Here is a 26,740-nt window from a genome sequence, read left to right on the forward strand (position 1 = left end):
CTCTTCATCAGTAAATACAACAAATACACAAAAGGCCACGGACACTTACCCCTATAATCCTTGAAAATACTATGGCGAACATAGGTTGCATGCACCCGCTTACAACAGCACAAAACACACCAACGACTAAGTAAGGCCATTCAGTTATGTTCAGCTTTAGGATCCGCCAGAAGGAAACAAGAGGCACATCTTCATCCTAGAAAACGCATGCATTACAGCAGGACAGTTTACAAAATTCATAATGTGGGGGCTAGAGAAATGTCTCAGCAGTTGAGAGCACTTGCTGATCTTGCAGAGGACCCATGCTCTATTCCCAGCACCCACAAGGCAATTCATAATTGTCTTTAACTATGAGTCTACGTGTTAGGATTATGCTGGTCTGCCCTGTCACCTGGCCGGATGAACCCAGGCAATACACTGTCCCTTTAAGAGACAAGCTCCATCCACTCACAATCTCTCATTTTCAGCCCAGGCAAGCCCACTTTGGCCTTCTCCTCTTTCTCTCCCGCCCTCTCTCTCTCTCCCTTCCTCTCCCGTATCCTCCCAATACCACCTTCCTAAATATAACTCCATACTCCCCAAGCTCTCTTTGCATGGTCTATTCTGTTTACTGCATGGTACCCCACCTGCAGTGGGACCTGCCAGGGTCTCTTGTGCTGCATCTTACATTGGGACTCTGATTCTGGCCTTTAGGGGTACCCCTGACACATACATGGTACACATACAGGCAAAATACTCATATACAAAGATGTATTATTTAAAAATTGATAATTAAGTCTATCATCTATAGCTCCATCCATCCATATTATCATTAATGAATATAATATGATTCCTTATTGACTGGTAGTACTCTCTTGAAGCTAACTCTGATAGCTTCATTCTTTTTTCAAAAAACCAAAGATGTTCTTATCAATACTCTTGGCCTAGAATTCACAAGATAAGAATATTTACTATGGGGAACAAACAGAATAGAAAATTTAATACTAGCAGAACCACCAGAGTCTCACTCTTTTTAAAAATTATTAAACTGCCTAACACATAATAATTCTGTTATTATGGACATCTGAGATTATAAAAAATATGTGCTTCTAACTCTCATAAACATAATCTTGAAGGTTATATGTTTATTTAAACATACATGGTTGGACTCCAGCACTATCCGCCTGTTCAGAATCTCCATGTATGCTCCGAGTACAATGGCACACAGGAAGAGTTGTGTCTACTTGCTATAGTAGATCGTAAACTGAGGGGTGGGAGATGTAGCTCGTTTGGTAAGGTGCCAAACTAAAAGTATGAGGTCCTAGCACCACAAAAATGAAACAAAACAAAACAGCTTATTTTACTAATGCTTTAAGATTTATTCAGCATTCTTGACTTTAGGAAATCCTGACGGTGATGGCTAATATCGTCAATTTAATAGGAATCAGAATAACCAAGAAGACAAGCGTCAGAGCATGACAGCGAGGGATTATCCAGGTTAAGATCTGCTTAGCCGCTGTGAGAAGACCTAACTGTGGGGCTGACTCAAAGGCAAGGGAACCGAACACAGGCATGCATCACTCTTAAGCCCCATCATGATGAACTCACCCTCAAACTCTGAGACGCGACAAACCTTCCCTCCTCCCTGCAGCTGCTCCAGTTGAGTAGCCTGTCACAGCCAAGCCCTTAGCTGACTACAGTTTCTTTACAGAAATCCAAAATTTAAAAACGTCCTAAGAATTCTTACTCTTAAGTTCTGAACTGACTGTAATATGCTGTGGTTTTGATTTCTGGAATAATCTATAAACATGACAGAGTCTTATACAGTTGTATCTTGTTTTCCTCCTACCCTGGCCCTAGCTCACCCAATTAACACACAAGGAAAGGTGTGGGGAGGGTTTAGCCCCACGACTACAGCCACATCCATACCTGGGCCTCTTTCACACTAACTCTTCTCTCTCGGTCTTGTGGACTGTAGCTACATTTCCGTATTAAAGGGGATGTGGATTCTTTTGAAGTCAATTCAGGAGCATCAATGTCACTTTGGGATTCATAAGTTTCACTTTCCTGTTTAATCTCATTTCCTGTAGTCTAAAACAAATAAGAAAGACAGAAATTGGTTAGACGAGGGTCCATGGACATCAGCATTAGGAAAATCTGGAAAGTTCCAAGGTTTTCTGGGACATAAAGGGACTAAGCTGCTCTGCTTGCTCATGTGACGAAATGTAAACCGCAGAGTGACAAGGATTGCCACCAAATATAATACGCTTCGCCATTTCTGTGCTGCTTAGTGGGTCAACTGCACACAAACCTACACATCTAGGGAGCAGGAATCTTAATGAAGAAAACGCTCCCATTAGACTGGCATTTAAGCAATTCTGTGGGGCATTTTCTCGATTTACAATTTCAGTGGGTGGGCCCAGCACACTGGCAGGTGGTCCTGGGTAGTCCAAGAAAGACTGCAGAGGAAGCCAGAGGGAGTAAGTCAGTAAGCAGCACTCCTCCGTGGCCCCCGCACTCAGCTCCTCCTCCAGCTTCCCGCCTGAGTCCCCGGCCTGACTTCCCTGGATGAGGAACTCATGACAAGGATGGAACATAGGATGGAATCAGCCCCGTCCTCCCTAAGCTGTGCTTGGTCCTGGCAACTTTATCACAGCCACAGAAAGGAACTGAAGCGGGCTTTTCTGGGGCACTCAGTCAATCAAGTTCACTTTGAACTAGTGCAATCAAAGGCAATGTGGTGTATCTCGTAACGTGAGCCACATCTGCCATTTAAAATGTTCTAGCAGCCACATTAGAGAATGTGAAAATGGATAAAAATCAATTTAACTATATATTTAATCTAGAGAATCCAAGATATTATTGTCATCCAACATATTATGCATTTAACATGAAGCAATACAAAAAGCTACTGGAATATTTTGCATGTTTTATACTAGACCTTCAGAATCCCAGTGTTCATTTTGTACTTAAAACATTTCACACTCCAGATTAACCAATATTCTAATGTTCAGTAGCCACATGTGGACAGCAGCTCCTACCATGAGTAACTCATCTCTAAACCTTGTTAAAAATGTTAATTACCCTTTTTAAGCTTCTCTCTCTTTCCCAAAAAAGCAACACAAAACACTTGCTTGATCCTGTATATCCACAGTACTTTTCCTGCTTTTCAAGATAATCATATTAAATCATCCATAGCATTAAATAGTCGTATGCCATCACCAAGATAATTTTGGAAAATTGCAGAGTTCCACCGTACCTGTGTCATGACAAGTTTGAAGTAAATGCCCTTCTGTTTCATGAGCTCATCGTGATTCCCTTGCTCCACAATGACACCACCATCAAAGCCAGCAATGACATCAGCGTTACGAACTGTAGACAAGCGGTGAGCTATCACAATGGTGGTCCGGCCTTCCCTAGCCTGGAGACACAGAAACCTGGCTTTAGATACACGAATAACTAACTATATGTAAAGACATGGTCGGGGAGAATTGTCTGTATTCTGTCAATCATGTTTTAAATAAATGCTGATTGACCAGGCAGGAAGTATAGGTGGGTCAACCAGACAGGAAGTAGAGGCAGGGCGATGAGAACAGGAGAATTCTGGGAAGAAGGAAGCCCATTCCTCCCAGTCCAGCCCAGATCACCGAAGAAGCAAGATGTGACCTGCTCTGCTGAAAAAGGTACTGAGCCATGTGGCTAACATAGATAAGAATAATGGGTTGATATAAGTTATAAGAGTTAGCAAGAAGCCTGAGTTAATGGGCCAATCAGTTTATAATCTTATAGAGACCTCTGTGTGATTTTCTTTGGGACTTGTCGGTTGTGGGTGGGAACTAGGCAGGACAGAAGCCTCATTGAGCTGTTACAAAGACTCACTCATTCTACTTATGCTTACTGAATGCCAGTGCTTTGACAACATAAAACCAGCAAAGCTACAGAAAACAGTCTATGATTTCATGGGCATGAAGTTCCACTTAGCCAATGAGCTAACTGATAGCTCCAGTAGAGAAAAAAATCCATTTTCTTCAATAGAGTAAAACTGTGTATCAACCACACTGCAGGGCAGGCCCTGTGCTCAGGAGTAGTCAGCCAGCACAAACTGGACTCTGGATTTGTTTGTCTTAAGAATCAGAAGACAGAGAAGATGAAGTATGGTGATAGGAAGGTAAAGAAGGATATGGGAGAAATTGGGGTTGTGGTTGAGTAAAGAATATGACCAAAGCCAGGTGGTGGTGGCGCAGGCCTTTCATCCCAGCACTTGGGAGGCAGAGGTAGGTGGGTCTCTGAGTTCAAGGCCAGTCTGGTCTACAAAGCTAGTTCCAGGACAGCCTGGGCTACGCAGGGAAACTCTGTCTCATAAAACAATAATACCAACAAAGAATATGATCAAAATATATTGTATGAAATTCTTAAATGAAAGACTCCAAATGCATTTGTAAGCCCCCTCAACCCTAAGACATTTTTCTAAAACCTTACACTCACTCTGTCTTGGAAACAGGACAGTCGCCCACACACACACATGGTGGACTGCTCATCCTCCTGTGTCCTTGTGAATAATCTTCAAACATAACTCCATTCTGGGAATTAAGGCAGACAACCCACAGATGTTGACTCAGTTACTGATGTATTGCTTTAGTCACTGAAACAAGGTCAGGATGGCCCACAGATGCTCCCCTTATCTCACCTGACCACACAGCTATTCTCCTGCCCTGGAATAGACCGATCACTACTAGTAACCTTTTAAATAAGCCAATCTAATAAGTTGGAAAACAACCTACAGGCTCCCCCCTTGTGTCTGTGGCTTTTCACTTTAAAAGATGGGCTGTAACAGCTATCGGATGTCCTTCATATCCCGAACCTGAAGGGCCCTGTCATGACAGAATAAAAATCCTCTTGCTTTTGCATCAATTGTGGCTATGTGAGTGGTGTCTGGAGCAACTCCTTCCTGATGTTTGGACGTCTAGTCCAACATAAGGAATAAATAAAAACATTATTAGAAAATAAATAGATTTTTTAAAACAAGAGTGCTCTGGGGAGGTAGAGACTGAAAGATACTAAGACTCATAGGTGAGTCTGCGCTGTCCAATCAGTGAACTCCGGGTTCAGTGACAGACACTGTCTCAAAAAAGAAGGTGGAGATCGATTAAGGAAGATAATCCATGCATGCACACACATGTTCAAGTGCTCCTAAACATGCATATCCATACACACACATACACAGTCACACAGACAAGAAAAAATACAAATAATGGAATACTGATATTCTTATAATTCAACCTTTAAGCATAGCTCACCGACCTTATCCAGAGCAGCCTGAACCACGGCTTCACTTTCTGTGTCCAAGGCTGATGTCGCCTCATCCAACAAAAGGATCTTGGGGTTGCGGACCAGGGCACGAGCAATGGCGATTCTCTGTTTCTGTCCCCCACTCAGCTGTGCCCCTCTCTCACCAACCAGGGTATCAAATTTCTACAATTAAAACAATAAAGAAACGAACAAAATAACAGGAAATGTCGTAAAACAATAAACTACCTCAGTTCACCTTTCAAATTGGGGCGGAATCATCACTGGAGCTTGGCCAGCAACACAGTCCAGTACTTGGCAACAAAGTATCTACCACTCGTCCATAGGGTGAGCGCTGGAAAATCCACAGTAAACTGGATTTCCCCTCTAAGGACGTTCATCCAATGAACAGGAGTTTCCTAAGTTCACAGGAGCCTTGGGGTGACAGAGGCAGGCACAACTCACGTTGGGCAGTTTCATGATGAAGTCATAGGCGTTGGCTTCCTTGACTGCTTTCTCGATCTCATCCATGGTGACGTTCTCTCGGCCATAGCGAATGTTTTCAGCGATCGTGGTGGCAAACAACACAGGCTCCTGACTCACCACGCCAATGATTTCCCGCAGGTACCTCACATTGATGGTCCTGATGTCCTGGCCGTTGATACTGACCTGAAACGGGATGTGTGGTTGTCACACTCTAGAACCATGGAGTCAGAACGATGGGCAAGGGTAGCGCTGTTGGCTGCGCGACCACTCACCACGCCCTCTGTGGGGTCGTAGAGCCTCTGCAGCAGCTGGACAGTGGTGCTCTTCCCGCAGCCACTGTTGCCGACCAGGGCCACCGTCTGTCCGCTCTGCACCTTCAGGTTGAGGCCCTTCAAGATCTGCCAAGACAGACGAGAAGCTAATGTTAGGGCAATTCCTAGGACAGATAGGACAGTGGAAAGCTGAATTCAGTACTGGGTTTAAATACGTAACATACATGTGATTATTTGCCTCTGTTTTACAATATCTAAAAGAATGCCTCTATCCAACAGATTATTGGATCATAGATTTATCATTTGTCGCCATACCTTAACTCCACTTCGAGATGGATAGCTGAAGTGAACGTTTTTAAACTCTAAATTTCCCATTATACTGTCTGGTTTATGTCCCTTTGTTGAGAAGCTGTCGATGCTTGGCTCCTAAACAGAAGTATATGTTAGGAGATCACCAGGTTACAATAACTATTCTGTAGAGACACTTTGTAGAGAGAGGAAGTAAAAGTGAAACTGACTTGATCACTAATCAATCTTTTAAGTAGGTGAATAAACAGGCCAGTCAGACTTACGTTATCAATTATCTTGAAGATTTCATAGGCGGCCCCTCTTGCATTTGCAAAAGCTTCTATGTTAGGGGCAATATGTCCAATACTGAAAGTCCCAAATAATATAGAATAGAAGACCTGAAGAAGGGGACCAACACATGCAATCGCTTAGTGCTCAGCACAATTTTCCTCACGTTTCCTTTTTCTGCTAATATAACCAATTTCATTTCAAAATGACAAGAAAAATTGACACAAAATACTGAGTAGAATAAATGGCAAGAATATTGAGTACTAAAACATTTTAAGTTTAGGACTAAGACATTCAAGTTCAAATCCTGGTATTAGGCTACAGTTAACCCTTTTATACTATATACAATATCAAAATATTATACTGTAGCCACCAAGGGCAAATATTTGTTGACTCTTCAATTAAAATAAATAATATAAATTTAAGTTTAAACACTTAATGTGCTTAGAATTTAGAATTAGTCTGACTTGCTTCATCACACAATGGTATACTTTCGATGCACTCATATTTAATAGAAAGTTTTTTTTTCAAAGATTCAGCATTTTTACTTAGAGCCTCACAAGAATAACCTGAAATAAACACAAGAAGCTCAGGTCTGTACCCGGATGAGTACTGCAATCTTCAGGACATTCTCTTCACACCTTTGGCGGTCAAGTTGATCTGCTGCATCGGATGCTACTGTCTCTGCAAATGCATTCTCAGTTATGCGGCACACAGCTAGATAAGACTCAGTGTCCCCAGTTCACCTCCTTACACTGTGCCCTCTTTGAGATCTAATGAACAGGTATTTGGATTTCTGGGGTTTTTTTTGTTTTGTTCAAAACACTTTCTTCTTGCTACATAAGACTCGTCTTTGCTGTATTGGAGCTTTGCAAGAACTGATGTCACTACTCATCTCCGAGCCCTACGGGAATGCAACTGTGGATCCCGCTGAGTCTTTGTGCCACACCAGAAGTTAAGGCACATGCTCCTGTCACATCTGTTTGGCATCAGAGGGAAGCCATAAGAGTTTAGACAGCTGCTCCAAATCAGAGCTGGTAAAGTCCAGCTGGAATTTGAAGCCAGTAGGTCTGGTGCAAAATCCTACACCTGTATTTGTGTACAGTTCTACAAGGCAAAAAAAAAACCCTCTAAATACAATTTTCAGTTACAAAGAACAACAATTTACATTTCTACAAAACCGTGAGGCTACCATTCAAAAGTTTTTTACTATTTACTATTCATTTTTTGAGTAGTAAATCAGAAAATAAGAGAAGCACTTAGCACGATTGTGTCAAAGGGAGACCATTTCATTAAATGTAGGCTCATAGAGAAGAGGTGGTCAATGTCAATGGTATTTAGGCTACAGGGCTGGGAATCACCTTTTCTGAAAATACTTTATGTCTTCAGATACTAAATTTTGCCAGACCTTGCAACCAAGTTAATAATATGCCTTAAGACCATTTAAAACAGCATAGTCACTTTGTTTCTCCATTGTGTATTCATCCAGTTTAGTTTAACATGCCTTTAAGAAAGCAATGTAACCAACCTAACCATGCCCTGGACTTCAGATATACTTAGCTTCTACAACCGAAGCTAAATGTGTAGCTCTAAACTATCTACTTTTCCTATTTCTGACCCAGAAAAGTCTGTGTGTGTGTGTGTTATGGTAATAATTTTCTAAAACCAGACAGTAACCTGAAAGCAGTTGTAAAGAAAACGTATCCAGCATAAATACTGGAGGCAATAAGTGGGTATAGGTTGATAATGTCTGCCTGCAGTTCTGAGTGCTAGTTAGGGTCAGTAAAGTAGCACCATCACTTGTAAATCTTTATTAAATTTTTTAGTAAAAAAGAATTTTTCATTCCTTTCCAGTACCATGTTTTTCTATGCTGTTCAATGGATGTAGAGCAAAGCCCTTTGTAAGTACAGACAGAAAGACATCAGATCACAACTAACAAGAGAGCAGACACAGGGAGAAAAGTGAAGAATTCAAGAGGACTCATTCTTAGTTTGGGTAGTTTGAGTAACGATGACCCCAGGAGACTCCTATTTCAGTGCTTAGTCGTCAGGGAGTGGAACTCTTTAACAAGATGATAAGAACGAGAATGTGATCTTGTTGGAGTAGGTTTGTCTTGTTGGAGAAGTATAGGAAGTATACCACTGGGATCACTGGGGGCAGACTTTGAGGTTTCAAAAGCTTGTGCTGGACTTCTTCCCCTCTCCTATCTCTTTGCTTTTGGATCAGGATGTAGCCCTCAACAACTTCTCCAGCACCATGTCTGCCTGTGTGCCACCGTGCACCTCACCGTGATGATAATGGACTAACTCTCTGAAACCATAAGCAGACCCCCAATGAAATGTTTTCTTTTATAAGAGTTGCCTTGGTCATGGTGTCTCTTCACGGCAATGGTTCAGTGACTAAGACTGAATACTTATAATACTTATAATAATATTATAATATTATTATTATAATACTTATAATACTCCAACAGGAAGACTTTTTTTATTCTTTAATGCAACATTGAAACAAAAAGAATAAGTTTGCTTTTTTTTTTTCCTGGTTTTTTGAGACTGGGTTTCTCTGTAGCTTTGGAGCCTGTCCTGAAACTAGCTCTTGTAGACCAGGCTGGCCTTGAACTCACAGAGATCTGCCTGCCTTTGCCCTCTGACAGCCCAACTTAAGAATAAGTCTTTTTTTTTTAAAGATATCTGTAAGAAAGGCAACAATATTGATTTTTGGATACATCTAATTTCCTCTCCACTCTTGAACCAAGTAACCGAATGAATGTTTCTTTATAGTATTTAATAGGTTTCAAAACATATTATTCTAAGGTTAAATTAAAAGTACTCAATTGAAATCGCACTTTTAGTGAATCCTTTGCAAAGCACATATGACTTACGGTAATCACTTGTCCAACAGAGTACTCATTTGAGAGGACCAAAGAGGTCCCGTACCAGAATGCTAGTGCGTATGAAGCATAGACCAATAGGTAGGCAATACCTATGGAAATGCCACCTGTGATGGCTTTTTTTATTCCAACATTTTTAGCTTCTTCTAAATTTTTATTGTACCTGGAAAAAAAAAAACAGAAATCATTACATGGACTCATAAAGACCGAGGAACTGGATCAATGTAACAAGGGAGTTACTCGAGCAGTTGGAATGTACCAGCCCTGTAGCACATATGTTTTCTTCTTGTCTCCATACATTGCCCCTGAGATGTATTGTTATTTTATTCCTTCACTGAAGAGTAACTCAGGCTTAAATCTTTTCTGGCTTTAGTAATCATGAAATAATAAAAATGGATCAAAAGCACATATTATTGTGCACGTACACAGACACACACACACACACACACATACACACACACACAAACACACCACAAGGAAAACCACTGCTCAGGGTGGCTCTGCCTATGATCCCAGCACTAAGGAGGCTGAAGCAGGAGGAATGCAAGTTCAAGGCCAGCCTGTCCTCTTTGGGGAAGGGGGATGGGAACAAGAAGAAGCAGGGGAAGGAAGATGAAAAGGGGGAAGAAAGATGAATTCAGAAAACAAGAGAAGGAAAGGATGAAGAACAAAAAAAGAGGGAGAACAGGAAGGAGGAGGAGCAGATAGTTAATGAATTGGAGATATGATGCTAGAAAATCTTAACATAAAAAAGCTACTTAAACCTCTGGACCTTAAAAAAGTTTTTCTTTTTTTTAAGATTTATTTATTATGTACACAGTGTTCAACTTCCATGTATGCCTGCAGGCCAGAAGAGGGCACCAGACCTCATTACAGATGGTTGTGAGCCACCATGTGGTTGCTGGGAATTGAACTCAGGACCTCCAGAAAAGCAGTCAGTGCTCTTAACCTCTGAGCCATCTCTCCAGCCCCCCTTAAGAAAGTTTTAAAGACAGTTTGCTCCCTTGTGGGTACTAGGAAAACAAACTGGGTGATTCTACAGAGGAGAGCACTTTGGAAACTGTTACATGTTACACCATGTTTTTGATATTTAAAAAAGTTCAGCCTAAGAGCTGTGCACACACCAACAGTCCCAGACCCAAGGCAGCCCAGGCAAGAGTACTGAGAGCTCCAGGCCAGACGGGGCCACACAGCAAAGTGTTCCCTCTTAGAAACAAACAAGTCACACGCTTTATCTCATTTCCATAGAAGCAATTATTAAAATCACTGTTCGACAGCAATGATTTTGGCTTATGAATACATAGAGGGTACAGGCCGGGGAAGCTGCAGACACCATGTGACAGCATGTGACAGTCTAGGGGTGCAGCGGTAGAAACCGCAGGCTCCTACCAAAAGACCACAACCTGGGTGAAGCTTACATTTCATGGAAGAGCAGAGCTATGTACTCTGCCAGCATGCCAGGGACACACAAGTCTACTGAACTACCAAGCCTGCTTCTTCTCTTTCCTACCTGAGCAAACTGACAGAAGTGTCTTAGCAGTGACAGCAGCCACAACACCCCAATAAAAAAATGCCAGGTCATCATCCCTCACCAAAGAGAGGTGATGCATAAAAAACAATTTCTGCTATGAAACTAACTCCAGATGGACAAGTTCCAACACAAAACCAAAAATTAGATTAAAAACCAAGACAGCGGGTATCCTCCAAAAAATACCAATCTCGTGGGAAGGGATGGCACCGGCAGGGACTTAGCTCAAATTCCAAACAAAGAATTAAAAAAAATATAGTTATAGTCACATTCATAGAATTTAAGGAGAACATGAACACACCTGTGGAAGTCACCGAAGATATGAAAATACAATTCAATAACGACACAAATACTGAGGAAAAATCAAGTCAAAATGATGCTCAAGACACAAAACTCAGTAAGTCAAATCGAAGGGCAAGTGGAAAAACCCTTCCCAAGAGACTGGGTAATGAACATGGAACCTGATCTATCAGGAATCAAGGTAAAGGAATTGTGCCATCCAGTCAGATACTGAAAATTTTTTCACTTTTTTATTTTTTACAAAACACATAAACGGAACATGCAAGAACTTTGAGATACCATGAAAAGATCAAATCTATGAATGACGGGCACAGAAGAACAAGAATGGCTCAGAAAAGACTTTCAACAAAAAGCATAGAAGAAATGTTGCCACATTTAGGAGAACAGGTGTGTATCTAGGTACAAAACACACACAGAACACCTAAGAGACAGGACAGAAAAGAAACTCCCCGTGTCGTGTTATAGCTAAAACACTAAAAACACAGAAAGAAAGGGCAGGTGAGGGGGATAAAAGGTGCAGGAGAAAAGGCCTAAACCATATACAAGGGACCAACCAGAATGACAACTGATTTTTTTTTCCATAGAAAATATAAAAACCAGAGGGGTTTGGAGTGATATAGTTTGAATTCTGAAAGAACACTGCTAATAACCAAGACTATTATACCCAGAAAAAAATACCTGCCATAATTGAAAGAGAAACAAAATTTTCCACGAGAAAACAGTCTAAACATAAGATTGGCAAGTCTGAAACTGCTGGAGAAAAAAGTAGGGCGTGTCTTGAGTATATCTGCCTAAGTAAGGACTCTCAAAACAGAAATCCGGCCACTCAGGAAGTAAAGAAACTATCAACAAATAGGGCTACATGAAAGTAAAGTGTCTCTGAATTAAATGCAGTCACAATTATGGTTAAATTTCCATTCCAAAGGAGCTGCTTTCCTCCCATAGCTGATGTTTTGAAGGGAAAGTGGGACAGACTGATTGCCTCAGAAGTAGAAGCTTTGTGATGATAGATTCCACAACATACTGAAGGTTTTGCCAGCCTGGGAGATTGAGATGTCTTGCTACCCCAGACCCCATCCCCACCCTCACTATGGGAGACTTATTCTCCTCTCTCAGGTCTCAGGCTAATTGAAATCTCATCCAAGAGACCTTCTTCGAGTACATCTAGATGTGCCCTCCTCATATTCCTCAGTACATTTCTTTTATCAAAGCACATTTTTAAAGACTATGTTTGGGGGGGGGAGTGTTTTAGTTGGGGTTTCTATTGCCGTGAATAAAGGGAAACATTTAAGGGGGTAGCTTATAGTTTCAGAGGTTTAGTTATCCATTATCACCATGGCAGGAAACATGATGACATGCAGGCAGATATGGTGCTAGAGAAGTTGCTGAGACTTCTCCTTCTTTGATCCGCAGGCAACAGGAAGTGAACTGAGACATTGGTGGCTTGAACATCTACAAGACCTCAAAGCCCACCTCCACAATGACACACTTCCTCTAACAAGGCCACACATCCTAACAGTACCACTCCCTTAGGGGGCCATTTCTTTCAAACCACCACAGGGTAGGTATAAGCAAAGATGTCCCTGGAGGCTCAAAAAAGGTCCACTGGGGCTGGAGTTACAGGTGGCTGAGCCCCTAAGAACCCAGGTCCTCTCCTCAGCCCTATCAAAGCATATTATGTCTCTAAAAAATAAATTCCAATAACCCTCTTAGAGTCTTTTATTTCTCAGACTAATAGGTTGTCTGTGTACCAGACACTCCTTATTTGTAGTTTCTGTGCCATCTCTTTCTTTTGTAAGAAGAAAAACACAGGCCTTCAAACATTTCCAGAAGTAAACTGAACATAAAAACCCCTTCTTCTGAAGGCATGTATTAGGAAAGCATAATTAGAATTGCAATTTTTCAGAATATTAGCAATGACGCAGAATTTTACATTTCTAGAGAAAGAAACCCAAACCTTGCAAGTTCTTTCTTTTGTCCTCCAAATGCAATCACAGTTCTGATGGCCGCTAAGACTTCTTCGGCAACTGCTCCAGCTTTCGCGTAAGCCAGGAGTTCCTTATTAGTGAATGAAGTCATTACCTGTCAAAGTGTGATCTGGTATCATTTAAAAGTGTGGAGCAACTCTAGCTTTTGCAGAGATAGAGAGATAGATAGATAGATAGATAGATAGATAGATAGATAGATAGACAGACAGACAGACAGACAGATAGATAGATAGATATAAAGATGTTGCTTGTACAGAAGTCACACAAAAAGCGAGATCTTTGAATATCAGGTATCTTTGGGGAGAGAAAACATGGACTGGATCCCCTACCAGTACCCTTTAACTGACCCAAAGTTTAAGCAAGGAAAAGAATCCTGGACACAAAGGGACCTTTGGGTCAGGTGCCTGATATGCCTGGGACCCTGTAGCTCTTCCTACTTTTCAGGGTTAAGAAAACAGTCTCATGCCCACATGAGACCAGCAAAGGCTAGCCAGAGGGCTCTCTGGGTAAAAGAACAACTGAAGCCCGATGGCCTGAGGCTGCTCCCCAGAGAGTAGACCCTGGAAACCACCGGAGGGCGGTGTAGACATGGGAGAGCCACTTCTATGGCTGACACTTCACAGTGAACACGGGACTGTCCTCTCTACTGAGCACTGATATTTCCAGGTAAGCACGTCTTTTCTATGAAGGCGGAGAACACACCAAGTCCCCTTCCTTCTTTCGTATACTTTCCCCAAGTAATAGCCCAGTAGATCTGGATCAGCTTCTCCTGTCGACTGTTAAACAGAAGAGTAAAGTAAAGCAAGTAGCAAGTCCACCATCAGGCCTTCCCATGAGGTCCTGGGGAGGGTTCTGAACTCTGGATTGACCTACCTTGGCCCACATAGCAGATGACAGTCCAAGAAGAGGGGTGACAGCCAAAATCACAAGGGTTAACTTCCAACCACGTATAAATCCTACTATGAAGCCAGCTAAAAATGATGTTATGGAATGAAAGAACATTCCAATTTTATCACCAATTCCTTCATTAATTTTGAAGACATCACTAAAGAAAAAAGAGATCGTGTTACAAATAATGTCAGATTTGCACAGAATTTATCCAGTTTTATATTGTTATCATTGACTCTGATATAAATTAATATGTCTAGAGTGTTTGTACGTATTTCACGTGACAGGTTGTTTCTGGTAGATTTTGTCATTTACAGTACCTTATGGTACATGTGGCCTCAGAATGAATACACATGGGACATCTAAGGCAATTCACTGTGAACTTTCAGACTGCTCAGAGAAGTGTGTATATGGCACTGTTCTCTATGAACACGAATCGTTCAGTTCACTGTGTCTTCTGTGAATCATACACAGGAGCTCCCTCCTCCTTCCCAATGTCTTCCAAGGCCACCATGGAGACCTGGCAGAATGGTGCTCAGTGGGGCTGGACAGCCCACACTGCTCCTCCCTGCAACCACTGCTCTGCTCACTCTGCATTTGACTCTGCCAGTCTGGTCCCTCACTGAGTGCCAGGCAAGCAGCAGCTCCGCCCCCATCTCTGCCAGTGCACTGGGAACAGGAAGCTGTGTAAGACACAGGCACTGCTCACAAGGGTTTTCTCTCTTCAGTGATGCACCAACACTCCTAACAGGGTGGTGGGATCTACTTCACAGCAGTGAGAACAAAAGTGTATCTGACTTCAGCATAAAACTAGGTACTCACTCTGCGAGCCGGGTGTTGAGCTCCCCAACATCATGCACGTCAAACCAGCCTATCTCCTGATTCATTATCGCGTGGAAAAACTTCTGTCTAATTTTGTGTATTTGTCTTCCAGCCGCCAGGCACCAAAATGAAACCTGAATGTAGGCAACTATGAGCACACCAGCGCCAATCCCGGTGTAATAGTAGGCGTACCTGAAAAACAAGACCACTGTAGTGCTGTTTTCTGACCAGTCCTTCTCTCGGAACACAACTGAGTCTTACTTCCTCAGCTCTCTGAGTATTCCACCATCCTTAACAGACAGGAAGGGGTTGTGAGGAGCAGAGCTGCCACGTCAGTGTGCAACCATGTCTGAGATGATATAGAAGAACGGCTCTGGGGCAAAGCTCGCCTCTTCCCTGAACTACCCTGTAAACTCAGGCAGGATGCTTAGCATCTTAGGCTCCAATTTTCTAGCTGGTAAAATGGAGGTAAAAACAGATATATAATATGTCTGAAAGGTGCTTGGGCCAGTACCCAGAGAACATCAGTTACTATGGAACAGTGGTTGGTATACTGGAAGTCTGCTGACATATGCCCTTGCAGTCCTGATTCTATTACATCAACATCAGTTGATAAGCCCCACGCCCAGGCTGCCTCTGCTTGTCAAGGGACATGTGACAGGACCTGTCTGAAAGTGGAAGCTAGGGACGGAAGTGACTCCTTGCCCCTCTGAACTGACAGAGCTCAGCAGACAAGCGACACCTAAAAATGAATACTATCGACACCTGCCCAATTGGCCATTCCGAACTACCCTAAAATGTTTAAGGAACCAAAGAGCAGCCCTTCTAATTTAAACGGAAATAATGAAAAATGAAAGCCTTCAAATTCAACTAAGAAAAAGGTGCACTGACATTCCCATGTTCTGAGTCGACACATTCACAAGGGCAAACCTCGGCTTCTGCGATCAGTTCATATTCAGATAAAAGGCAAAGCTTCCAACATGAAATACAGGGTACAGATGTCCTCATCTTGAAAAGGAGACGCTCTACTTGTTTTCTCCTGAAAAACTGCAGGGTGTCATGGGAAGCCTCAACATTACTTAGAAGGAAGGGAGTCCCTCATGTGGTATTCACAGCTCTACCCTCAACCTGTCAGGAATCCTGCAAACATATCACACCCTGTTATAGCTCATAACTTCCAAAGAGATATGGGGCAACTAGAAAGCGTCTCCCTAACAGATGAGTCTAGAATTAATCATTTTTCATGGGCTAATGATACAGCAAGAGTAACCCCATTTTAAAAACTCTATCTTACGGTTAGGGAACAACTGGAAAGCTCTTGAGTTTCATTCCTTTGTTCACTCTTCCAGACTTTTGGTCATTTTTTAAAGGACAGGGTCTTGCCCCACAGCCTAGGCTGGTCTCAATCACAACCCTCCTGCCAATACCTTCACAGTGCTAAGATGGGTCATCATTCCTAGCCTTGGTAATATATTTTAAACAATCAAGATGTTGCTGTTAACTGGGCTTTGTTGCTTGACTGTAATACCAGGACTTGGAAGGCTAGGGCAGAAGGGAGGCCATAAGCTTGAGAACACCCTGGGCTGTATCAAGAGGTCAGACTCTGTCCCAAAAGAGAAGAAAAAAAAAGAGGGATTTAAAGCTATTACAGTATAAAAAGAATAATGCCTCTATACAATAGTGGTCAGAGTATTTGTGTCTTCTCTTTCAAATATAATCAAGGAACATGTCAAAGCATCCATAGAATAATGTAGAATCAAATTATCTGAATATTGTCATGGATTTGTTCAAAGGTATTCTTCAGAAAACTTCAAAGCATGTAAATTATAAGCAAAATTTAAACCAAGTTAAACCAAGGTAAAAATTAAACATTTGTCAATTCTATGAATTTTGTTTTGTTTTGTTTTGTTTTGTTTGGGGGGTTGTTTCTTTGTGTTTCAAGACAAGGTCTTTCTGTGGAACAGCTCTGGCTGTCCTAGAACTCTCTTTGTAGGCTAGGCAGGCCTTGAACTCACAGAGATCCATCTGTCTCTGCCTCCCAACTGCTGGGATTAAAGTGTGTCACCACCGCCCAGTTATTTTAGGACGCTTTAGTTCATTATTTACAATTAGATGCCAAGTTTAAAATTTCCCTGCTAGCCAATATTATTATAATTTTTTACTGTATAAGAGGCATGTTAATAATTACAAAGCTATGTGCAATGATTTGTAATTCAACTTCAAATCATAATATATGAGTGAAAAATTTTATAGATCATTATAACCAGATTAATGCAGAAAAGATTAAGGAAAAAATAAAGAAAGTGTTGAATTACGTGGCCATATCTTCCTCCAGATGGTTGCTGCTGGCATTCTCTGTATGGTTGATTTCACCTAGACAACCAGAAAACAGAGCTGGGACATTTATGCCTTTTTGCACTCCAATGATAATAAATTATATAAAAAATGTGTTTCACTTGAAAATCTATACAAAAATAGGACCAAGTGACTCAGTAAAATTCAATTTTAGTTTCAATCCAAGCTTTAATGACATCCATCCAAACCGTTCCGTGTTGACCATGAGCTACTACACAAAGCTTACATTCAATGGTTCTCATTTTCAAGAAGAAACCCACAGTGACAAATAAATATCAGTGTGACTGGCCATGGGCACGTATGCAAACACTAATACTGTATTTCTCTTTCATGGTTATTTCACAGTTGTCATAAAGAACAGAGTGATGTGGGATTCCCCTCTGTATGCTGTGAATATCATTGGTTAATAAAGAAACTGTCTTGGGCCTGGTAGGGGAGAATAGAGGTAGGCGGGGAAAACTAAACTGAATTCTGGGAGAAAGAAGGTGGAGTCAGGAGAAGCCATGGAGCCGCCACCAGAGACTGACATGGCAGAACCTGAAGGCCAGGAGTCTCATAGTAAAATATAAAATAATAGAAATGGGATAATTTAGGAGATAAGAGTGAGCTAGAAATATACATAAGCTAATAGGCCAAGCAATGTTATAATTAATACAATTTCTGTGTGATTATTTCAGGGCTTAGCAGTCAGGAACAAACAAGTGACTTCCTGTAGTAATATGGAATGGTGGGCTGTGTTCCCGCCCGGATCCTGGCTAGCTTACCCCCCCCCCCCCCGAAATAATTACACCGGAAACTGTATTCTTTTAAACACTGCCTGGCCCATTATCTGTAGCCTCTTATTGACTAACTCTTACATATTGATCTAACCCATTTCTAATAATCTGTGTAGCACCACGGTGGCTTACCAGGAGGATTCTACCCTGTGGCTGTCTCGGAGAAGAGAGTCATGGCGACTGCCTCATTGCCTTCTTTCCAGCATTCTGTTCTGTCTACTCCACCCACCTATGTTCTGACCTATCAGGCCAAGCAGTTTCTTTATTAATTAGCCAATGAAAGCAACAGAAATACAGAAGCCTCTCCTACATCAACTTCCTATTACAACAGAGCATGATCCAATATTAGGAAGAGCTAATTGTCTGAACCAAATACATTAGAAACCACAAACTTTAAACATTCACATAGACATACATAACTACTAGTCAATATTTTTGTGCAAGTTGTCAATTTTTTAATATATGTGTGCGTATATAAAAACTTTAAAAATACTTTTTAAAAAGCAACAAATGTGAATTCAGCACCAACTTTTCTTGTCAGTGTATGCTTGTATCAATTTTAAATCTGCATACATTTTGGTTGTTTCAATATCATACTGTTATTGGAAACATCACTCAGTGAGTCTACTTACCAAGCAAACACTATTCCCTGGGTTTGATCCAGTACCACATAAACAGACAAATAATACTGCTTAAGCATATGTGTACACTTATGTGGCTATATGGTAAATACTATATTAGAAAAATTATCATAATCAAGACTGCTAGGTCAACAAAAGGCACATATTGAATCTTACAGTCATTACAAAATGTTAGATTATAATATGTGAGGAACTCAAGCAGAGGGGAGGGAAAGGAAGAAAAAGGACGACTTGCAATGTGAGCAATATGGACATTCACATGTTTATCATAGACTTAATAAAAATATCAGGCTAGGAAGATAGCCCAGTGGGAGATAATAAGCCTAGTATCTGTGAGGCCACAGGTTCAATTCTCAGCACCTCAAAAATGAGTTCAAATGATATAAAAGTCAGGGGTTTGGTCTCTTGCATTAAATTTTCAAAGTCTAGAGATGAGATGGCTCTGCAGTTAGGAGTGTTAACCCTAACCCTAACCCTAACTCTAACCCTAACCCTAATCCTAACTCAATGTCAATTCCCAGAATTTATACTGTGCGGCTCACAGCCTCCTGCAACTTTCAGTCCACATGTTCACCTGAATGTCATCCCACACACACATACTTAAAACCAATCTAAAAAAATGAAGGGTCCTTGTAAGCTAAGAATATCATTGAATTCTAAATATATAACTGTAACTCACCAACATGTTAACTGAGTACAAACAGACCGGTAAGTCTTCCAGTAGTTTATCTCAATCTCTGCAGGACCAACAGTGACCTGCACACTGAAGCTCAGAGCTAGCCTGTGCCCACCAAGTCAAGGATGTCTGTGTTAGATGAGGGGAGGATTTCCACAGCTCACTCATTGCTTCACTCCCCAGGGTGCTTTTTTACATCTCTCCTTATCCATCACTTTCCTGAGTCCAGTCTCGCTGAGTAAATTAAGTTCTGCCAGTCCCCTATTTATGCAAAGTTAGACTTTCTGAGGTTTCAGTCTCCTGCAGTGAACCATGAAATTGCATCATCTGAAATCATCTCTTTCTTATAAACAACTGTCTCGGACCTTGTTTCATTTCTTCAATCCTGGGTCTGCCTTCTGACAGGCCAACACATGAACACACAAGAAACTGCACAGATGTCTCTCCCTTCCTCTTTCTCATCCCGTCTGAGAGTAACCACGTCCTTCAGTTTCTCAGGCTAAACCATCAGCATCATCCTCAGTCCTCGCTTACGCCCAAGCCCCGGACTCATAACTAGAGCAGCTAACCATTCACAGTGGATTAGATTCCTGTACTTCCTCCTGAAGTTGTCAAAGGCAGTTCTGACTTCACAGAGCTCCTTCCTTTTCTACATATCTCTGCCAACACTTGTCCTGGGTGTTCTAGTGCCCATTAACATGATCTTCTCAAACTCATTACAAGCAAGAGCTGGAGCTCCGACCCGCCACCTTTCACGGCACAAAACACAACCCTGCAAATGGTACATTAAGGGAATGTTATTTGTGAAATTCCGATAACTTCGGTACCACAGATAATCCTTACTTTGGTTAGTAATGTTGGATGGAACACTGGTTTCTGCTTTTGTAAAACTATCTGTCATGTGACCAAACACCAGCATCAAGAGGGGAAGTGCAGTCCCGTGGATAACGGCAGCCAGTGTTCCCAGGGCCATGTAGAGCTTGTCGAGCCAATCCGCGTAGCGAAACTAGGAGGGAGAAGAGCAGGCGCACAGTGAGCACATGACACCATGGATGGTACTTCTAAACAGACCCCAAATTCCAGCCCTTTTCAGACTGTCTCTGCTACTGTCGCACACCAAGCTGTCCTCCACCGGTGCTGAACTTTTGGCAATCATCTCACCCTGGGCTGTACCAATTCTTTTTAAATTTACTTTTACTTTTATCTGTGTGCATATGTGGGGGGGGGGCATGAATGTGCGTGCTGTCCAAGGCCAGAAGAGAGCATCAGATTCCATAGAGCTGGAGCTATAGGAAGTGGAGGGTTCCCTGATGTGGGTGTGGCAACTGAACACTACTTCTCTGTAAAAGCAGCAAGTGAACAGTTGGATAGATGGCTCAGAGGTTAAGAGCGCCACCTGCCCTGCCAGAGGTCCCGAGTTCAATTCCCGGCCACTACAAGTAGTTCAGTACCGTCTGTCAGCGCCCTCTGCTGGCCTGCAGACCAACACACAGACAAAATAAGCTAAATCCAATCAGTTAACTTCACCTTCAGCTCCACCTCCTAAGAAAGCCTAATGCCATGTGGAATATCTCTTTTGTGACATAAGTGTTTGAAACAATGAATGAATCTCAAACTCACCATCCCAAATACGCCAACGGTTGGTTTCTTTTCTTCCTTCTCCTTTTGACTAAAGAACATAACAAAGGAATTATATGAAGGTTCAGAAATGCTATGAAAACTTTAAAGTACCAGTCTGCTATAAAACTAATGAGAACTGGACAAACATGTCTACAGCATACTAATTCACTAGGACAAACGTGTCAACACAATACTCAGTCACTGACACAAACGTGTCTATACGGTACTCATTCACTAGGACAAACGTGTCTATACAGTACTCATTAACCAAGACAAACATGTCTACACAGTACTCAGTCACCAGGACAAACATGTCTACGCAGTACTCATTCACCAAGACAAACATGTCTACGCAGTACTCATTCACCAAGACAAACATGTCTACGCAGTACTCATTCACCAAGACAAACATGTCTACGCAGTAATCAGTCACTAGGACAAACGTGTCTACACAGTAGTTATTCACTAGGACAAACGTATCTACAGGGTACTCATTCACTAGGAGAAACATGTCTACAGGGAACTCACTCACTAGGAGAAACATGTCTACACAGAACTCATTTACTAGGACAAACGTGTCTACACAGTACTCATCCAGTCTTATCATTAATAAAGTGCAAATACAAATGTTCACATATTTTATACATTTAAATATATGATTATCACTGGTTATTGTCTTTCTATGTTTAACTCTTTACACTTTGTATATGTGTGTTCTCATGACTATGGGGGGCATAAACATGCAAGGTGCATGTAGGAGGAGGGAAACATTGAGTGTCATTCCTCGCTATCTACATGCTAGAGACAAGGGCGCTTGTTATTCATCACTGGATTAGCCAGGCCAGCTGGCCCACAGATTCCAGTGGTTCTCTTGTTTCCGCGTCTAATGGTTCTCCATTAGAGTGCTGGTATCACACACATCTTACCACATCTGGCTTTATATGGGTTCTGGAGACAAAAATAGGCTTATGCAGCAAGCACTTTTCTCAGAGAATTGCAGCTCCCACCCCAGGGGTTGGGATTCGTACAAGAATAGTTTCTTGTATCTAGGTATTTCCTAATTTTTATAATGAATACATTCATTCACACATTTATTTACAAGTAACATACTACACATTAAAAAAGAGAGAGGGTTTTTCCCCTTTTTGGTTAATTTTAGTCTAACTATAATATTATGGCTGGGCATGGCAAAGCACATTTGTGATTCCAGGACTAAAATGGCTAAGGCAGAAAGATTACATATAGGAGGAAAACCTGGGCTACATAGTACTTCCCTACTTGAAAAGAAAAGAAAAATTTAGTATTTTCTAATAATCCATGTTCCAGAATTAATCTGCTCAATTACCTTCTTGGTAAGTCTAGGTATAGTTCAATTACTACCCAGACATACATTCATTCATTCATTTTTATTGGCAGTCTGGATAGCATTTCTAATCATTCTCTTTACAACAAAAAGCAGTGATCAGATGTTGGACATAATTATCCTAATTTGAAAAGTAATTAATTACTCTATGGGCAAATCTAATTCTGTAAGGCATCTGAAGTCTTCAGTGGACCAAATAAAACCTTAAAAAGCCATGGTTTACAAGCAAAACAAAACAACGTAACAATAAATTGTCAAAAAGCTGCTCCTACATGTAAAAAAGCCAACTGCTACTCAAAGTTACAAATCAAATTCCTCTGCCTCACAACCCACATTTGTCTCCACCTGTCCCTGCCAGCGGGGATGGCAAGCTATGCCAAATCACTCTTAGGAGAGACTATTTTTAGAAAGAACATTGTTTTAAAACCGACTTTGAGGTTTAGAAGTTTATGGGGTTTTTTTTTCATGCACTAAATGAAGTAAGAGGATCATTTTAAAGGAGGAAAAGTCCAGTTCTTAGTGGGACAAGATGGACACAAACCCACGAGCTCAGGATGGGCCCTGCGCTGGTGCAGCTACACCGCAGCTTCAGGATCCCTGAGCTAGGACGCAAGAAAAGAGACAGCCACGGTCATCTCAGCTCTGCTCTTCCTTACTTTTTTGTTCTCTGACACTGATGCTACTTAAGAGAACATCTGACATTCTAGGTATGAGCTAGAATGATTCATTAAAAACTCGGAAGAAGGCATACTGTTGACCTTTGGTAGATAAAAAAGCACGCAGAAGAGTTATTTAACTTGTCCTGGGTCCTGTTGATAGAACAAAACTAAGATTTAGAATTCTGTCTGCTGCTAAACCACCAAGTTGTGAGGCAGGCGATGCAGACCTCCGAGACTTCAGCCAGGATGGAGCCAGTGGTACAGCAGTTGCCTGGCACTGGGCTAGATATATTGTTCAATAGTAGACGCTTGTCTAGCATGTGCAGAACCTGGGTTCAATCCCTAGTACTGAAGGGAAAGGTTACTATCTTTAATGTATATCTGTGAACTTCTTCTAACAACGTGAATGACTATCAATTTTTCTTGTTGAACACAGAGTTCTGAGCTGATAGGTGCTCTGAGTAATCGACTAGGAGTGAGAACTGGTGACAACGTGTATTCTCTCTCCCAGAACTAAAGCTTAAAAGTCACTCAGAGGCTCATCCGGGCAACCTTCTGGGGTAGATTCTGAGAACCACAAAAATAAATAAATAACAAAGTCAGTGCTGAGGAGCAGTTTAAGAGTCACTAAGCAAAAAGTACAAGGAATTTCTCTACTCTGAAGTCACAACAGAACCAATGAGAAAATGAAGGTATGTGTAGAATCAAACCATCTATTTTCCTTACCTTTCTCTTTGAACATCATGCAATACTTTGGATGCAATATACGTGAGTGGTGGTGTACACCTGTAATTCCAGCTCTTAGGGAGAGGATGTGGGATGATCTCCAAGTCCAGGCCAGCCTGGGTGACATGGAGAGTCATATGTGAATGGTGGTGTACACCCGTAATTCCAGCTATCGGGAGAAAGGATGTGGGGTGATCTATAAATCCAGGCCAGCCTGGGCAACACGGTGAGTCTGTGGACAGCCTCCACCTTACAACACAGCAAGATCCTATCTCAAGGACAAAACAAGACCAGAGTACACACGGGTACACATGTGAATGTGTGACCATAGTTCTTTAAGCAAGCTACTATGCTAAGCAATTACCTTCTAGAATGAACTGCACCTTAGACATCTGGGTTTCAAGCTGAGCACAAATGGAACATGAATGTTCAATATAAAAATATGGACTTATTGTGAAAGAGAATGTCTTCTTATTCATAACTTTTATTACAGATAGAAAAATTACTATGTCTGGGATACTCAAAAGTTCTCCTAAGTTGATTTCTTTACTTTTTAATATTGACGGGGAAGTGGGGGGGGGATTTAAAACTACAAACGCGTCTCACAGTGTCTTTCTCTAGACAGCGCTACCTAGAAACCTAGCTGGATCAGATGGAACACGTCTGCAAGCAGTCTCCTCAAGCCCCACCACACACTGCAGAGGTTCAGAGCCTGTGCCACCATCAGTGGGGCCGCATCTGATCACCTGGAGAAGCTGCTGAAGGAACTCTCCCTGGAAAGGGCCGTTTCCCCACTGAACGCTGAACAGCCCTCACCTGACCGGTAGTGTCTTCCCGACAGCTGCATTTTTCTGCAAAGAACTTTCCTAGAATGCTTTACCACTCACCCTGCTCCCGCCTCTCATGATGTCAGTGAGGCACTGGCTATACTGGACCTAGCATCTCTAAGTCACTTCGAGCAATCATTTTCTTTGAACTTCAAACTTCCCTACCATTGGCCAGTGGAAATTCTTCCAGTTTGTTACCATGACTGGTTTTTGGTTTTGTTGTTTGTCACGTCTTATTTATTTATTTTGTATGGACTCATGCACAGTGGAGGACGGCTCACGCACCACCGCAAGTGCCTATGGAGGTCAGGGTCAGCTTGCAACTTGCAGCTGGCTTCTGCTTAAATTCAGGCTTGTCAGCCTTGCAGGAAGCTCTCTGCCTGCTGACAGGCCTGGCTGGTCCTGCTGATTCCTGGCTTGTTAGCATCCTTACTCCAGGCTGTGTGGATTCTCTCTGTCCTAGATCAGGCCGAAATGAGCTGTTCTATGTAGCATCCGTGTCTTTAGCAGAATGCACCAGGAGAGCTTCTTTCCAGTGTCCTTTCAGTGGACAGAAAGTGAACAACTAAAGATATTCATGACTTCAGATTCAAGTTTCTCATTCTAATTTTACATTTTTCAATCTGTACTTTCCCTTTGTAGATTCCTAATAAAATTAATATATACACCAATTCCTATTACCTTAGTTTACAATTTCCTGTAAACATTAGTCTAATGAGGCATGTTTTTAATTTCCTGTCCACAGGCGGTCTGCTGTAGTAAAAAAATATACGGAGAATAACTATCTTCTCTAAGCAATGACATTTTCAGGCGTTCTAAGTGAAGTACAGACAACCAACCTAAAGAGGTCTAAATGCAGTTTTGCTGCTTCACCTGTAATGACACGTTCTGTGTTTGTGTGGTTGTTTATCAGACCACAGCAGGGAGCCCAAGCAGCACAAGGCTCAGGTGCATGAGCTACCAGCAGTGCTCATAAAGCTGAGGAGATAGATATACACAAACTAAAAGGGTGTGAGCGGTGGCCGGCCTGGAGGCTAAACAGGAGCCTCCTTCTGTCACACACACCTGAAGGGCTGCTCCTTCCAGTGGCTGGTTTGCTTCTGAAGGCTGAAATACCAACACTAATCATCTAGGGCAGTCCCGGAGGCTATAAACTAATTGCTCAAATGTACAAGACAAGTTAAGTATGAAAGTGAAGTAATCCGGCTACCTCTTTTTGCCCATCATCGAGTTCTTGTCTGCTCTTCCATTCAGGTCCTCTTCAAGCGCCATCACAACCTGGGGAGAAACCACAGTTCATCAGCTAAATACATGTCCGCGGGCGGCCCAGAGCCTAGGCTGACCTCACTGCCCTGTGGGGCCCACAGTGAGGAGGAGCCCCGCCCTGAAGCTCCTGGTCTGGGTCTGGAGTAACTCAGCCCGGGATCCGGGGAGCTCCCGGATCACCCACGTAGACGGGTGTCGCACCCCCTGCCGGGTCCCCTTGGCCCCAGCGCGCTCCCCCACCTGAGCTAAGCAGCAGTATCCACCGCCTGGGGCTGGCACCCAAAACACCGGCTGGGGGCTCCCGGACCTCCCGGGGCGACACGGGGGTGTCGCGACTTGGTCCCCACCAATTTCTGTGGCCCCCTGCCCCCTACACCCCACCACCACCACCACCACCACCACCACCACCACTGCCAGACTCAGGCATCCAGAGCAGCGGACCCTTCCTGGGAACAGCTTACTACACGTGTTTCTACCTCCTTCGCAAAGTCCGCCAAGATGTGGAATTTGGAAGAAGCGACTGTGAGTTTTGGGGAGTCTGGGAAGATGGGGGCCTCAGCCTCTAGGAGCTTCAAGAGCCACAGCGGGAAGGAACTGGAAGGCTCCGGCGGGTTGGGAAGAGCTGTGGTCTAAAGTAGCCGCAAACCCGCCGCCCAGGGGCCCCACGTCCAATCAGCCTGGTGGGCGGGATTGGGCGAGCCTGCTGGAGGGGCTGCGAAACAGGAGGAGCTTCCCAGCTTCCCTTACCTTGAAAGCAATTGGAATCCTCAGAGACAGGTCTCTACACGTTCAGGTCGTCTCCCTATGGAAGTGTA

General features: G+C 42.5%; 1 protein-coding gene across 2 annotated transcripts in view; it reads right to left on the bottom strand.

Annotated features, from left to right (window-relative positions):
* Positions 1 to 26,540, bottom strand: part of LOC125399934 (multidrug resistance protein 2) — a 59,713-nt gene extending 33,173 nt beyond the window's left edge. For both annotated transcript variants that reach the window (XM_087902429.1, XM_087902428.1), the window contains exons 1-17: positions 26,402 to 26,540; positions 25,870 to 25,937; positions 21,085 to 21,133; positions 20,308 to 20,470; positions 17,332 to 17,389; positions 15,017 to 15,208; positions 14,180 to 14,351; positions 13,276 to 13,400; positions 9,482 to 9,653; positions 6,596 to 6,709; positions 6,339 to 6,449; positions 6,024 to 6,149; positions 5,731 to 5,934; positions 5,281 to 5,451; positions 3,239 to 3,400; positions 1,909 to 2,070; positions 50 to 196 (exon numbers count right to left, since the gene is read on the bottom strand). In XM_087902429.1, coding sequence (XP_087758555.1) covers positions 50 to 196; positions 1,909 to 2,070; positions 3,239 to 3,400; positions 5,281 to 5,451; positions 5,731 to 5,934; positions 6,024 to 6,149; positions 6,339 to 6,449; positions 6,596 to 6,709; positions 9,482 to 9,653; positions 13,276 to 13,400; positions 14,180 to 14,351; positions 15,017 to 15,208; positions 17,332 to 17,389; positions 20,308 to 20,470; positions 21,085 to 21,133; positions 25,870 to 25,931 — 2,190 coding nt within the window. In that variant the 5' untranslated portion in view covers positions 25,932 to 25,937; positions 26,402 to 26,540. The remainder of the gene's footprint in view (positions 1 to 49; positions 197 to 1,908; positions 2,071 to 3,238; positions 3,401 to 5,280; positions 5,452 to 5,730; positions 5,935 to 6,023; positions 6,150 to 6,338; positions 6,450 to 6,595; positions 6,710 to 9,481; positions 9,654 to 13,275; positions 13,401 to 14,179; positions 14,352 to 15,016; positions 15,209 to 17,331; positions 17,390 to 20,307; positions 20,471 to 21,084; positions 21,134 to 25,869; positions 25,938 to 26,401) is intronic.
* Between the last annotated feature and the right edge of the window lie 200 nt (positions 26,541 to 26,740).

This window comes from Myodes glareolus, chromosome 27, assembly GCF_982192425.1.
Source record: "Myodes glareolus chromosome 27, mMyoGla1.1, whole genome shotgun sequence".
In the NCBI taxonomy this organism is placed as follows: Eukaryota; Metazoa; Chordata; class Mammalia; order Rodentia; family Cricetidae; genus Myodes; species Myodes glareolus.